Consider the following 14,763-nt stretch of genomic DNA (forward strand, 5'->3'; position numbering starts at 1 on the left):
TCCTCAAGAGGTGCAGGGTCTTATTCTAAGATTTTGAGAGAAAATAACAAAAATAGGGTTTTAAAAAAATATTTAGCATAGGTTAAACAAACTTAACCAGGTTTATAGTATATGAAAATCAAGGGGGTGGAAAATGACAATTTGGTTCTTCACTTTTATTGTTAAATATTCTAATAGGAAAATATGAAAGAATTGCATACAAATGCAAGATAATCTATATATCCATATACTTACTTTAAAATCAGATATAACAAAAATTAGTATGTACAATAAAAATGAAAATAGCAGTATTAATTCCTACAATGATTACAAACCTGGTTTAATAGACACAATAGTGAAATATTTTTGTCCCATAGTACTGTGTCAAGTACTGTCCCAAGTACTTTGTCATTTGCAAATGAATGGGCAAAACTAAGTCTTAATTTTCTAACCACTATACTCTGCCTCATAGTGATAGCTTGGGAGCTAAAATCATGAGGTAAATCTTATCCTTTCAACTGGCACATTTTGCACACAGCTGTGTGAATGGCTTTATACCCCATCTGAAGTACTTTTGTTTTTCTAAGCCATAGAAAATCGACCTTAAGCATCATCAACTTCCTCTTAAGAATGTAAAACAGAAAACAAGGAGGAAAAGGTAATTTATGAGTGAGAAGAATAATGTGGAACAGCTGTTAGAGGTTTAGTCCTTGTTGTTTGTGTAGAGTAGCTGACATAGGGGTAAATGAAAATAGAGTATTTTACATACAAACTCCCCCAGACAATTTTAAAAAGGAATGAATGCTCTGGTAAAAGAATATTCTAATATTAGCAGTAAGTTCCCCACAATTCTGTACCACGTCCAAATTCTGTTTAATCACTGAAGAGCATGCAAGTTGTTTTGAAAATGAACATATTACCTGTCCTTTTCCACGACAACAGGCACAGGATAGGACTGGTTACTTTTATTGCCAGTGCCCAACTGGCCATAAGAATTTGCACCCCAAGCATACACTTGGCCTTCATCTGTTAATACTAGTGTATGTGCATAGCCACAGGCAACCTGTAAAAAGAAAAACCAAATCCACTTAGGGCTGCAAATATTCTTTTACGAGATAGGTTAAGAATCAAAGATGTACTCGAGACTAGCCAACATGACAGAGAAGTAGGGGGATCTGTACTTCCCCTGTCTCTCAAAAAAAAGAAGGGCTGAAGCCAAAGGACTTTGAACCCCAAGAGTCTGCAAGGAAAAGAGACTGAGTCTACCAGAGAGAAACCAGGACAACCTGACCGGCCATAGGTGGGTGACTGCGAACTAGGGAAGATAAAATGGGCCACATAGGCATGAAGGGGAGGGATCTCCTTCTGCGGAGAGACAAAGGGAAGAGAAAGAGCAGCTGGGAAGCCTATGCCTGTATCTGGACAAGAGAAAACCTTGGATGGAGACAGAGAAGGATCCCATCTCTAACTGCAGGACTTTATTTGGACTGGGGCCAGCTGCCACGTTCGTGCACCTGGAGAGGAGGGGAACCAACTCCAGGTTCGGTGGTAGGTCAGGGGTGCAGTCTGCAGCAGGAGAAACTGGTCCCCTCCCCTGAAATGCTGTGGGTCAGGATGAAACCAGCTGGGACCACATATCGAGCAACAGAGAGAGGCACTTCCCTAGTGCTGGGCCACTGAGCGGAAGTTTAAATCCCTGCCAAGCACTGGGGCACAGGAGTCAGCAGAGCAAGACAGAACACCCCATCTGTTGCACAGTGATACTGGCTCGAAAAGAGTCTAAAGGGTCCATGGAGAAGAAACTGGGGGAGTCACCATTTTTCTCCCCCTCCCCCCACCAAGGCAGGGCCTCAGGGATCACTCCCTGGGGCTCACAGTGGAGGCAGGGCCAGCCTACACCAAACCACGCCCCTCCAAGCAAGGTGACTGCATATCTACCGGACAGGAATAGAAGCTGTGGAATCAGACAATCCCTCCTCCACACCAGCACGGCTGCATTGCCTGGATTAATTCTCAGACAATTTTTATTTAGATATATTCTCCCTTTCATTTCTCCTTATCTCTTCCCTCCTCTAGGCTTGTTACTCTGGTTGTTGGTTTGTTTAAACAGACATATTTAATCCATTCTCTTGATACATGATCTACACCTCCTTCCTTATTTTCCTCTTTCTCTCTGCTAGTTGATGTTTATTTTTTCTTTTTCCCTGCCCCTGTCATTTCGTATGTGGTCTTCCATCAGCACTGCCTCCACCCTGTTTTTAACTTGTAGCTGGTGTTTCTGGCTTTTTGCTTTTGGATTGTTTTTTGTTTTTGTTTGTTTATTTCTGTTTGCATGTTTTTGTTTCCTGTCTGTTTTCTTTTCCAGGGCTACTTCAAGGAACAAATCAAAGTACACCTGTAGGAGGGTCCAAAACATCACTATGAGTGGAGAAATAAAATAACCAAAGTCACAACAACCTGTAAGTAACATTCTCCAAAACCAAGTAACATTCTCCAAAAAACACCCTCTGAAGGGTCAGGCCTTAAACAGTGTATGGCCCCCCTTTAATATAGCAGTGCTCGTGGGTGCAAAGCACATAACAAGATTTTAAAACTCCTAAGGACAGAAAACTAGATTAAATGATGAAACAGAATAATTCTCCTCAAAAAAAATTCCAGAAAGAAGTGACAGCTAAAGAATTGATCAAAACAGATATAAGCAACAAAACTGAAAAAGAATTTATAATAAGAGTCATAAACAATTGCTAGGCTTGAAAAAAGCATAGAAGACAGCAGAGAATCTATTTCTGCAGAGATCAAGGAACTAAAAAGATAGTCATGATGATTTTAAAATGCTATAAATGAAGTGCATAATAAAATGAAGTGCCTAATAAAAGTGCACAGTGTGGGTAGAAGAGGCAGAGGAGGGAATATGTAAATTAGAAGATAAAATTATGGGAAAATAGAGGAAGCTGAGAAAAAGAGATAAAAAAAAAATCCAAAATCACGAGGGGAGAATTAGAGAACTGAGTGATTCAATCAAGTGGAATGATATCCCTATCATAGGAATTCCATAAGAAGAAGAGAGAGAGAGAAAGCGGCTGAAGGAGTATTTGAATAAGTCATAGCTGAGAACTTCCCCAATCTGGGGAAGGAAACAGACATTGAAATCCAAGAGGCAGAGAACTCCCCTCAGACATAACCTGAATCAATCTTCTGCGTGGTATGTCATAGTGAAATTGGCAAAATACAAGGATAAAGAGAGAATTCTGAAACAGCTAGGGATAAAAAGGCCTTAACATACAAAGGTATACACATCAGGGTAGTAACAGACTTATCTACTGAAACTTGGCAAGCCAGAGAGGAAGGAAATCTTCAATGTGATGAACAGGAAAAATATACAGTCAAGGATCCTTTATCCAGAAAGCCTGTCATTCAGAATAGAAAGAGAGATAAAGATTCTCCCAAAAACTGAAGGAAGTCATCACCACTAACCCAGCCCTACAAGAGATCCTAACAGGGACTCTGTGAGTGAAATGTTGCAAGGACCACAAAGTACCAGAGACATCACTACAACCATGAATCCTACAGAGAACACAATGACTCTAAATCCACATCTTTCAGTAATAACACAATGTAAATGGACTAAATGCTCCAATCAAAAGACACAGGGTATCAGAATGGATTAAAAAAAAAAAAAAGACCCATCTGTTTGCTGTCTCCAAGAGACTCATTTTAGATCTGAGGACAACTTCAGATTGACAGTAAGAGGATGGTAAACCATCTAGCATGCTACTGGAAGTCAAAATAAAGCTGGAGCAGTCATACTTATATCAGACAAACTAGACGAGATACAGAAGGGCATTATATAATAATTACAGGGTCTATCCATCAGGAAGAGCTAACAATTGTAAATGTCTATGCACTGAATTTGGGAGCACCAAAATATATAAAACAATCACAAACTTAAGCAATCTTATTGATAAGAATGTGGTAATTGCAGGGCACTTCAATATTCCACTTACAGCAACAGACAGATCATTTAGATAGAGAATCAGTAAAGAAACAATGGCCCTGAATAATACATTAGAACTGATGGACTTGACAGATATAATTAGAAGTCTACATGCCAAAGCAGCAGAATATACTTTCTTCTCAAGTGTACATGCAACATTCTCCAAGACAGGTCAAATACAAGCCACAAAACAGTTCTCAGTAAATATAAAAGAATTGAGATCATACCATGCACACTTTCAGATCACAATGCTATGAAACTTGAAATCAACCACAGGAAAAAGTTTGGAAAACATCCCAAAGCATGGAGGTTAAAGAACATCCTACTAAAGAAAGGATGGGTCAACCAGGTGATTAGAAAATAAATTTAAAAATATATGAAATTGAAAATACAAAAATACAAACTACTTGGGATGCAGCAAAAGCAGTCCTGAGAGGAAAATACATTACAATCCAGCTCTATCTCAAGAAACTAGAAAAAGCCCAAATACGAAATCTAACAGCACAAATAAAGGAACTAGAAGCAGAACAGCAAAGACACCCAAAGCCCAGCTGAAGAAGAGAAGAAATAAAGATCAGGGCAGAAATAAAGAACCTAGAATAAAAAAAAATCAGAACAGATCAATGAAACCAAGAGTCATTCTTCTGAAAATTTAAGCAAAGTTGATACACCTCTAGCCAGGCTTCTCAAAAAGAAAAGAGAGAGGACCCAAATAGATACAATCATAAATAAAACTGGATTTATTATAACCAACCAATCCCTCAGATATACAAGCAATTATCATTGAATACTATGAGAAATTATATGCCAACAAACTAGACAAATAGAAGAAATGGACAAATTCTTAAACACCCACACACTACCAAAACTCAAATGGAAGAAACAGAAAATTTAAAGAGACCTATAACTAGTGAAGAAATTTAATCAGTTATCAAAAATCTCCCAACAAATACGAGTCCTGGGCCAGATGGCTTCCCAGGGAATTCTACCAGACATTTAAAGCAGAGTTAATACCTATCCTTCTCAAGCTGTTCCAAAAATAGAAATGAAGGAAAACTTATGGACTCATCCTACGAAGCCAGCATCACTTTGATTCTCAAACCAGACAGAGACCCAGCAAAAAAAGAGAACTATAGACCAATATCCCTTATGAATCTGCATGCAAAAATTCTCAACAAGATACTAGCAAATCGAATTCAACAGCATGTAAAAAGAATTATTCACCATGATCAAGTGGGATTCATTCCTGAGCTGCAGGGCTGGTTCAATATTTGCAAATCAATCAATGTGATACATCACATTAATAAAGGAAAAGAACCATATGATCCTGTCAATAGATACAGAAAATACATTTAACAAAATACAGCATCCTTTCTTACTAAAAACCCTCAAGAAAGTCCAGATAGAAGGAACATACTTAAACATCATAAAAGCCATTTATGAAAAGCCCACAGCTAATATCATCCTCAATGGGGAAAAACTGGGAGCGAGGTTTCTGAGATCAGGAACATGACAAGAATGTCCACTCTCACCACTGCTATTTAACATAGTGCTAGAAGTCCTACCATCAACAATCAGAAAACAAAATGAAATAAAAGTAATAAAAATTGGCAAAGAAGAAGTCCAACTTTCACTTTTTGCAGATGACATGATACTCTACATAGAAAACCTGACAGACTCCACCAAAAGTCTACTAGAACAGATCCATGAATTCAGCAAAGCCGTAGAGTAAAAAATCAATGTACAGAAATCAGTTGCATTTTTATACACCAGTAAGGAAGCAACAGAAAAATAAACTGATTCCATTGACAACTGCACCAAGAACCATAAAATACCTAGGAACAAACCTAACCAAAGATGTTAAAGATTTGCATGCTGAAAACTACAGAAAACTTATGAAAAAAAATTGAAGAAAACACAAAGAAATGGAAAAGGAGTGGAAGAATAAATATTGTTAAAATGTCATTACTACCCAAAGAAATCTACACATTCAATGCAATCCCAATCAAAGTTGCACCAGAATTCATCTCAGAGCTAGAAAAACAATCCTACAATTTGTATGGAACCACAAAAGACCCGAATAGCCAAAGTAATATTGAAGGCGAAAACCAAAACGGGAGGCATCACAATCCCAAACTTTAGCCTCTACTACAAAGCTGTCATCATCAAGACAGTATGGTCCTGGCACAAAAACAGAAACACAGACCAACTGAAGAGAATAGAGAACCCAAAATTGTACTACAAATGTATGACCAACTAATCTTTGACAAAGCAGGAAAGAGTATCTAATGGAAAAAAGACAGTCTCTTTAACAAATGGTGCTGGGAGAACTGGACAGCAACATACAGAAGAATGAAACTAGACTACTTTCTTACACCATACACAAAAATAAACTCAAAACGGATGAAGGACCTGAATATGAGACACAAAACCATCAAAACTCTCAAGGAGAAAACAGGCAACAACCTCTTTGATCTCAGCCACAGCAATTTACTTGACACATCGCCAAAGAAAGGAAATTAAAAGCAAAAATGAACTATTGGGACCTCATCAAGATAAAAAGCTTCTGCAATGCAAACAATCAAGAAGACTAAAAGGCAACTGATGGAAGGGGAAAAGATATTTTTAAATGACATATCAGATAAAGGGCTAGTATCCAAAATCTACAAAGACTCACCAAACTCCACACCCAAAAAACAAATAATCAAGTGATGAAATGGGCAGAAGACATGAACACTTCTCCAAAGAGGACATCCAGATGTTCAACAGACACATGAAACGATGCTCAATATCATTCATCATCAGGGAAATACAAATCAAAACCACACTGAGATATCACCTCATGCCGGTCAGAGTGCTGAAAATGAACAAATCAGGAGACTATAGATGCTGACAAGGATGTGGAGAAACGAGAACCCTCTTGGTGGGAATGCAAACTGTTACAGCTGCTCTGGAAAACAGTGTGGAAGTTCCTCAAAAAATTAATAACAGAACTCCCCTAGGACCCTGCAACAGCACTGCTAGGGATTTACCCAAGGGATACGGAAGTGCTGATGCATAGGGGCACCTGTACCCCAATGTTCATAGCAGCACTTTCAACAATAGCCAAATCATAGAAACAGCCTAAATGTCCATCACCTGATGAATGGATCAAGAAGATGTGGTTTATATATACAATGGAATACTACATGGCAATGAGAAAAAATGAAACCTGGCCATTTGCAGCAATGTGGATGGAACCGGAGGGTATTATGCCAAGTGAAATAAGTCAGTCAGAGAAAGACAGATACCATATGTTTTCACTCATATGTGGACCTTGGGAAACTTAACAGAAGACCATGGGGAGGGAAAGGGGAGAAAAATGTTGCAGACAACAGGGAGAGAAGCCATAAGATATTCTTAAATATTGAGAACAAACTGAGGATTGATGGGGGGTGGGAGAGAGGGGAAAAGTGGGTGATGGGCATGGAAGAGGGCACTTGCTAGGATGAGCATTGGGTGTTGAATGGAAACCATCTGACAAAAAATTATGTTAAAATAAAGAATCAAAGATGTTAGGAAGAAGGAAGAGGAGGAAGGAGGAGGAGGAGGAGGAAGGGGAGGAAAAAGAAGGAAGGAGGAGGAAAAAGAAGGAAGGAGGAGGAAAAAGGAGGAGGGGGAGAAAGGAGGAGGAAGAAGCAGCAGGAAGAGGAGGAGGAAGGAGGAGGAGAAGGAGATGGAGGAGCAGGAGGAGGAGAAGAGACATCCTGCTCAGAGAGACCAACACTGAGGTAACCAGTATTCCTCCATAACTAGCTCACCCCACATGTGGCCAAAATGGCCATAAGATCAACAGAAGTCCTTCAGTGACATGAGTCTGGTTCATTCAGCTTTCATATGACATTCGTCATGCTCAAAGAGATCAAGGCATGTGGAGTGATATGAAATACACTTTTATTTTTTAAGAATTATTTTCCTTTTTTATTGTAAAAGTGAAACATTCTTAATGTGGGATAATGTAAAAAAGTAGAAATATGAAAGTAATCTCAAGATCAGGATTCTTTTCTACTTTTATGTATAGATACAGAAATATGTACCATGTCTCCATGCACCATGTCTGTATCTTCATTTTTATGTAACATCACATAGCACTATTTCTGTATCTATACATATAAGTAGCATCCTTTGTAAGCATCATTTCCGTTCACGTAGATTTCATACACTTTATTTAATCATTAACTTACTTGATTAGATAAATTATGCTACATCTATTATTTGTTATTTATTAAAGTTAACAATTTTTCTTTTCCTTTCTTTTTCTCCCTCTTTCTTTCCTTCTTTCTTTTTTTGCTATATCTTCGCCACTAATTCCATGTCTTTCATTTTTGTTCCCTAAATATCCCAGGAAGAAAATTACAAAACACAGGATATGAATATTTTCAAGGAAATATGAGTATTTTCAAGGAAATATTCATATCTCAAGGAAACCGCCAAAATTTCCTTGGAAAATATTGTAACAATTTATATTCCAACAGCTATGTACGAGAGTGGCCTAGAAATATAATTTCCTGATGAACGTCTACAGCTGTATTCAGGGAAATAGAGCTTTAGCCTTTACTTCACTAAAGAAAACATCAAGCAGCGAAACTTTTCATCTGCGAAGATACAGTGGTATCTTTGCCACTAAGACTTAAAATAGGCACACAAACCAACTGTGGACATACCCGCTGGACACGAATGCCCTGCAAAGCCGATATTCTACAGGGAGTTGGCTGGTTGCCACTACTGCCGAGTCCAAGCTGCCCGTTTCCATTGTAACCCCAGACATAGACCTGAGAGAAAACCAGAGACACAGTGCCCGTGAAAGACATAAGCAAGCAAGATCTCTGTTGAGAAACATGCCATGTTAGGACACCACCGATAATGTTTTTTTTTTAAACAACATATGAAATAACTTTCTTACCTCCCCGGTGTTCGCCACTGCCATTGAACACATCTGCCCACATGCTATGTTCACAACTACTTTATTCTGTAAGCAGCCTGTGACTCTTCGAGGAATCGGCTGATTGGCTGTTGATCCAGATCCTACCTGCCCAGAGTTGTTATAACCCCAGGCAAATACCTGGGGATCAATAAATAAAACACACTATTCATAAAGTATCTCAATTAGAAACTAACATGTGTTCATAGTGCCTCATCTTTGTTCTCAAAATGCCTGATATCCACAAATCCTCATAATACAAGCAGAGAAGACTTTGTAAAATTCATTCTTACAAAATACATTACTTTATAAAATTAGGTCATTGGTATTATCTGTACAATGATTATCAAATATCATATGATATTTATTAAAATAACTACTTGGCTTCAGCCATATTTTCTAGCATTTGGGGGTTTTTCTTTTTGCAAATAAACCCTTGAGTATAGCAAGAACATTACAACCTTTTAAATTTTGCAATTATAGAAATCCTTACTACATAAAGGTACATTTCATGATGTGACCACCATAACTAAAAATTGCTAACAAGAATTAGGTTGAATTTGAGGGAGGTGGTTATTTTAATCAAATGATCATGTTTCCAAGATGGCTATAACAATCCATATACTCTCACTGAAAATAATCAATGAGACTTATTCTAGCTATTCTCACCTCTCCATCAGATGTTAGCACCAAAGAATGGTAAGACCCACAGGCAACTTCAGTGACTTGTTTGTTTGACAAATTAGTAGAAATATGACAGGGCATTAAACCGTGATTAGTTGTACCATTGCCCAGCTGGCTGTAAGCATTATGACCCCAGGTAAAGACTTCTCCTTCTGAAAATAAAAAGAAATACAACCAGCTTTCAAAACATCTATTTTTTTTTATAAGAACATACATATATTGCACCCTTCTACAAATGAAAACTAAAAATTCATGTGCAAAATCTAATTAACTTTGCTGTCCCACCAAACTCATTCTATAAAAGAATACATTTGGAAAATATAAAGTATATTCTATCTCAAAGCAACAAGATGAAATTTAAATGGATGCAATTATAACAGCTGGAAGATAGCTTTTTAACAAATGGCAGAGAAATGCTACTAAGAATAATAGGAAAAAACATCAGATTCAAAGTGAAGAGACTAGAGACTGTAAGGTCATTTAATTTTTCCGGGCCTATTTTCTTATTTATAAAATGATCATCAGTTAATTTTTAAAATCTTTGTTATATATTATTTCTTGTGTAGTATGATACAAAAAGTTCATAAACTATATATGCAGTTTTATAATTAAAAAGCACACACCCATGTACTACCACTCACGTCAAGAAATATAACCTTATAATCACTCTAAAAGCTCCCCATATATGATCCTGAATAAGACAATTTACTTTTTCCTGTTTTTGAACTGTAAGTAAATGGAACCATACAGTATATACTCTTTTTGCTTGTATTTTCTACCGTATTATCTCTGTGTGCCACATGCCAGATAATGTCTTCTGATCTTCCAGCTTATTAATTTTCTCTCGATATGTCCAAACTATTAAACTTGCCCAGAGTTTTCATTTTGATAATTACATTATTTCATTCTTTTTCAAATCCTCTTTGATCTTTGAGCTTTGATCAAGCTCACTTTTTATCTTTTCAAACATAATAAATATAGTCATCTTTTACCTGGAGTAGCCGATACTTAGTCGTCAGTTTTTGCTATCTTTTTTGCTGGTTCTCATTCGTGGTGCCTTGTTGTCTTGTGTACCTGGTTATCTTTGACTATGCTCCTAATTGCCATTGAGAACTCATTTTTTAGTGGCATTGTATTTCCTCAGGCCTAGGATGAAGTGAAGGTGCCCTCCTCTCTAGAAGGATCCACATTAACTTCTGTCATGCCACTAAGGCACTGAAGGGTACTTTTTTAGTAAATCCAAGGCTTGAGATTTCTTGGACTACCTACCAGTCTGATGTGAAATGGAATACAAACCCATGATTACAACCCTTCAGGGAGAGGTTTTCTTTCTTTTCTTTCTTTTTTCCTGCTTGCTTGCTCACAGCCAAGGATTCTTCTGTTCCGTGCCTTAAAGATGGAAGAGCTGGCCCATGGTGTTCCTAGCCTAAAGGGTTAGGTCTCTGACTCATGACCCCTTTCACTTCGTGAGTACATCAAACCACAACTGCCATTTAAGTGGAGAGGCAGATGCCCTTAAGGCAAAAGTAGCTTTAAGTTCCCCTTTAACTTTAGTTCATACTTTTTCTTGAATTTGATCCAATAATTCCTCTCTGCCTTGTTAGTGCTTTGATGCCTCTACGGAAAAAAATTAAATATCTTATCTAGAACTTTTAGTTGTTTCCAGTGAAGAAGTGGTCCAAATAATCTAGCCTATTACTGGCAATCAAAATTCCCTAAAATTTATGTGAAATAAATATACAAAAGAGTATTTATAAACTTTATTTTCAGTTCAAAGAATACTAATAAAATGAACACATGGCTTAAGAAAAAGTCTAAGGTATGAGTTAATTATAATGTCTTATTAGTCTGAATTCATGAAATAGCCATGAAAGTATTTAATTCCTTATAGTACTAATATCTCCAGCCATCAGTCACTACTTATGGTCAGAATCCCAGGGAGCTAGGAGTCAGAACATCTTGGACTTAGCTTCAGTGTCTTAGTTCATAGATCAGGGATCTCAAGTTCAAAAAGTCCAGAGTAAGTTCAGCATTTTAATGCAAAATAATTCAACTTATAAGGTGTAAACAAAATGAGTTTACTGGGCTTACAGTACTGTCTTTCTTACATTGAAAGTGCCAGTAATTGCTAGATTCCTTCTGCTCTATTATCCTACTCTAATATTCAAATATGTTCATATTTCACACTGTCCAAAGCACAGTCACATTCACAAGGCAGAGCCAAAAACTCCTACCCAATCAATAAGCAAGTTCTCAATTTAAGGAGCGGTCGTAAGTCTTGTTTCTCAACAAATAGGGCAACGGCTAAACCTCTACACTGTGATCCTAGGTTACCTGTTGTGGCAAGGACTACATGGGGGCCACTCCCATAGCTGAGGCAGGCTATTTTTTTGCCACTTAAAGAATCCAGTCTCTGAGGTTCAATGGTGCTCTGGGCGTCACCTAATCCCAAACAGCCGCAGCAGTTTGTGCCAAGCACAAAAATCTGTGGGAAAATGACTGTTAGTTCAAGCACTTCTATGTCTGAAAACCTATAATTACTGCTTCATTGTATAACATTATGTAACAAATAAGAATCTACTCTCAGCCTTTCTTTAAAAATTTTTTTACATTTATTTATTTTTAAGAGACAGACAGAGACAGAGCATGAAAGGGGGGAAGAGGCACAGAGAGAAAGAGACAGAATTCGAAGCAGGGCCCAGGCTCTGAGCTAGTGGTCAGCACAGAGCCTGACACAGGGCTCAAACCCACGAACCATGAGATCATGACCTGAGCCGAAGTCAGACGCTCAACCGACTGAGCCACCCACGCTTTCTTTTTAACCTTAATTCCTCAGTTTCCACCTCACCCCATCAAATCTATTACTATAAGTGGCTGAATTTTTTCTTCAAAATTTACCTCATCATTTACTGTAGTATATAAAACTTCATTGCCAGCACTGCCAAAGACACAGGCCTGACGAATTAACTGCAGTTCTTCCTCAGAACAAAGGGAGAAAATTGGCCACTTTCCCACATCTAACATTTTCAAAGATGACACAGTAGCCTGTACTGGCTGAAAAGGAAAAAAAATACATACATATTTTACATACACACATTAAGACTATTAATTAAAAAATACTTTTTTTCCTTCCCCTTTTACTTTCCAGTTCAGGGAGGGACAGTTCTATTTTTGAGAAGCCCTTTAAAGCTACAAGAAATGACTCTTCAAGCCCACTGCTTCAGTCCTGCTTTCATAGCCACCAAGAGCCAGGGACCCCAGGTGGGATCAGATCTCACCTACGAAATTTTCCTCAAGGCCACAGGAATCGTCCAAGGCTGACCTCTGGGGAGCCAAATGGCTAGAAAGTATTTTCAGCATTGGCTAGGTCTTAAATGTAGCTCTGTAAACTAGGCTGGTCATAAAGTCAAGAAAAACAGAGAGAGAGAGACAGCACTGCTATTTCATCATCTGCCTAAGTCTTGACGAAACGTGTTCTTGGAAAAAGAACAATGCTGAAGGTGACACCAAGGAAACAACCCAGAAGTTCCGGTTCATGGGTCCATTCTGACCATCAGTTGAGCAGTTAGCAGCTTCCCTCATCCCCCTACTCAGGTTTAGGGATTGGTTGGAAGATACACTCAGAAAGTGCACATTCATTTGCTAGGACTGCCGTAACCAAGTACCACAGACTGAGTGGCTTACACAAAAGAAATTTATTTTCTCACAGTTCTGGAGGCTAGAAGTTCCAAATCAAGGTGGCCACTAATTTAGTTCCCTCTGAAGGCTGCAAGGGAAGGATGCAGGCCTCTTTCCTGGGCTTGGAGATGAGCCATCTTCTCCCTATATCTTTACATCATCTTCTCTCTATGTATATATGACTCTGGGCCCAAATTTCCCCTTACCAGTCAGACTGGATTAGGGCTCACCATAATGACCTCATCTTTACTAAACTAATTATATCTGCAATGACCCCATTTCCAAATAAGGTCACTTTCTGAGGTATGGGAGAGTCCTAGTGCATGTCAGGCTGGGTGGCTTATAAAAAACAAAAGTTTACTTCTCACAGTTCTGCAGGTTGGAAGTCTAAGATCAAGGCACCAATATGCTCATGTTCTGATGAGGGCCCCCATCCTGCTTCATAGCCATTGCCTTCTCACTGTGTCTTCACAGGGTGGAAGGGGTTAGGGATCTCTCTGAAGCCCCTTTTACAAAGCACCAGTCCCATTCATGAGGGTTCCACCTTCATGACCCCACTTTCTAATACCATCACCTTTGGGGGTTAGGATTTCAAAATAAAAATTGAGGTTGGGGAACTACAATTAAACTCATAACAGCATACATTAAGACATCAGCATCTGTGCTCTCATATGAGCATGAAATGTGGACATTGTAAAGCTGTTTAAAGAGAGCTTTTATTTATTTGCTATACTGGAAACATTTTTACATATGTGCTTTTCAGCTTTCAAAAATCTGAGGATTATGGACAGCAATGTGCAAAAGAATGAAACTAGATCGCTTTCTTATACCATACACAAAAATAAACTCTAAATGGATGAAGGACCTGAATGTGAGACAGGAAACTATCACAACCCTCAAGGAAAAAGCAGAAAACAACCTCCTTGACCTCAACTGCAGCAATTTCTTACTCGACACATCCCCAAGGGCAAGGGAATCAAGAGCAAAAATGAACTATTGGGACCTCATCAAGATAAAAAGCTTCTGCACTGCAATGGAAACAGTTAAAAAAAAAACCTAATAGGCAACTGACAGAATGGAAAAAGATAGTGGCAAATGGCATATTGGATAAAGGGCTAGTATCCGAATTCCATAAAGAACTCACTAAACTCCACACCCCAAAAACAAATAATCCAGTGAAGAGATGGACAGAAGACATGAACAGACACTTCTCCAAAGAGGACATGCAGAGGACATGAAACAATGCTCAGCGTCACTCATCATCAGGGAAATACAAACCAAAACCACACTGAAATACCACTTCACACCAGTCAGAGTGGTGAAAATGAACAAATCAGGAGACTACAGATGCTGGTAAGGATGTGGAGAGACAAGCACCCTTCTACACTGCTAGTGGGAATGTAAACTGGTGCAGTCGCTCTTGAAAACAGTGTGGAGGTTCCTCAAAAAATTAATAGAACTCTCCTCC

At 38.4% G+C, this 14,763-nt stretch overlaps 1 protein-coding gene across 14 annotated transcripts in view; it reads right to left on the reverse strand.

The window, feature by feature from the left end:
• Positions 1-14,763, reverse strand: part of RCBTB2 (RCC1 and BTB domain containing protein 2) — a 49,283-nt gene that overhangs the window by 14,023 nt on the left and 20,497 nt on the right. For 9 of the 14 annotated variants that reach the window (XM_029936762.1, XM_029936759.1, XM_029936756.1 and 6 more), the window contains 6 exons: positions 12,516-12,671; positions 11,952-12,102; positions 9,603-9,769; positions 8,916-9,074; positions 8,677-8,784; positions 900-1,042 (listed from right to left, as the gene is read on the reverse strand). In XM_029936762.1, coding sequence (XP_029792622.1) covers positions 900-1,042; positions 8,677-8,784; positions 8,916-9,074; positions 9,603-9,769; positions 11,952-12,102; positions 12,516-12,641 — 854 coding nt within the window. In that variant the 5' untranslated portion in view covers positions 12,642-12,671. Of the gene's footprint in view, positions 1-899; positions 1,043-8,676; positions 8,785-8,915; positions 9,075-9,602; positions 9,770-11,951; positions 12,103-12,515; positions 12,672-12,895; positions 14,128-14,763 lie in introns of those variants that run through there. The other 5 variants (XM_029936754.1, XM_029936749.1, XM_029936760.1 and 2 more) reach the window with 5 other exon arrangements.

Source organism: Suricata suricatta, chromosome 4 (assembly GCF_006229205.1).
Source record: "Suricata suricatta isolate VVHF042 chromosome 4, meerkat_22Aug2017_6uvM2_HiC, whole genome shotgun sequence".
Taxonomy (NCBI): domain Eukaryota; kingdom Metazoa; phylum Chordata; class Mammalia; order Carnivora; family Herpestidae; genus Suricata; species Suricata suricatta.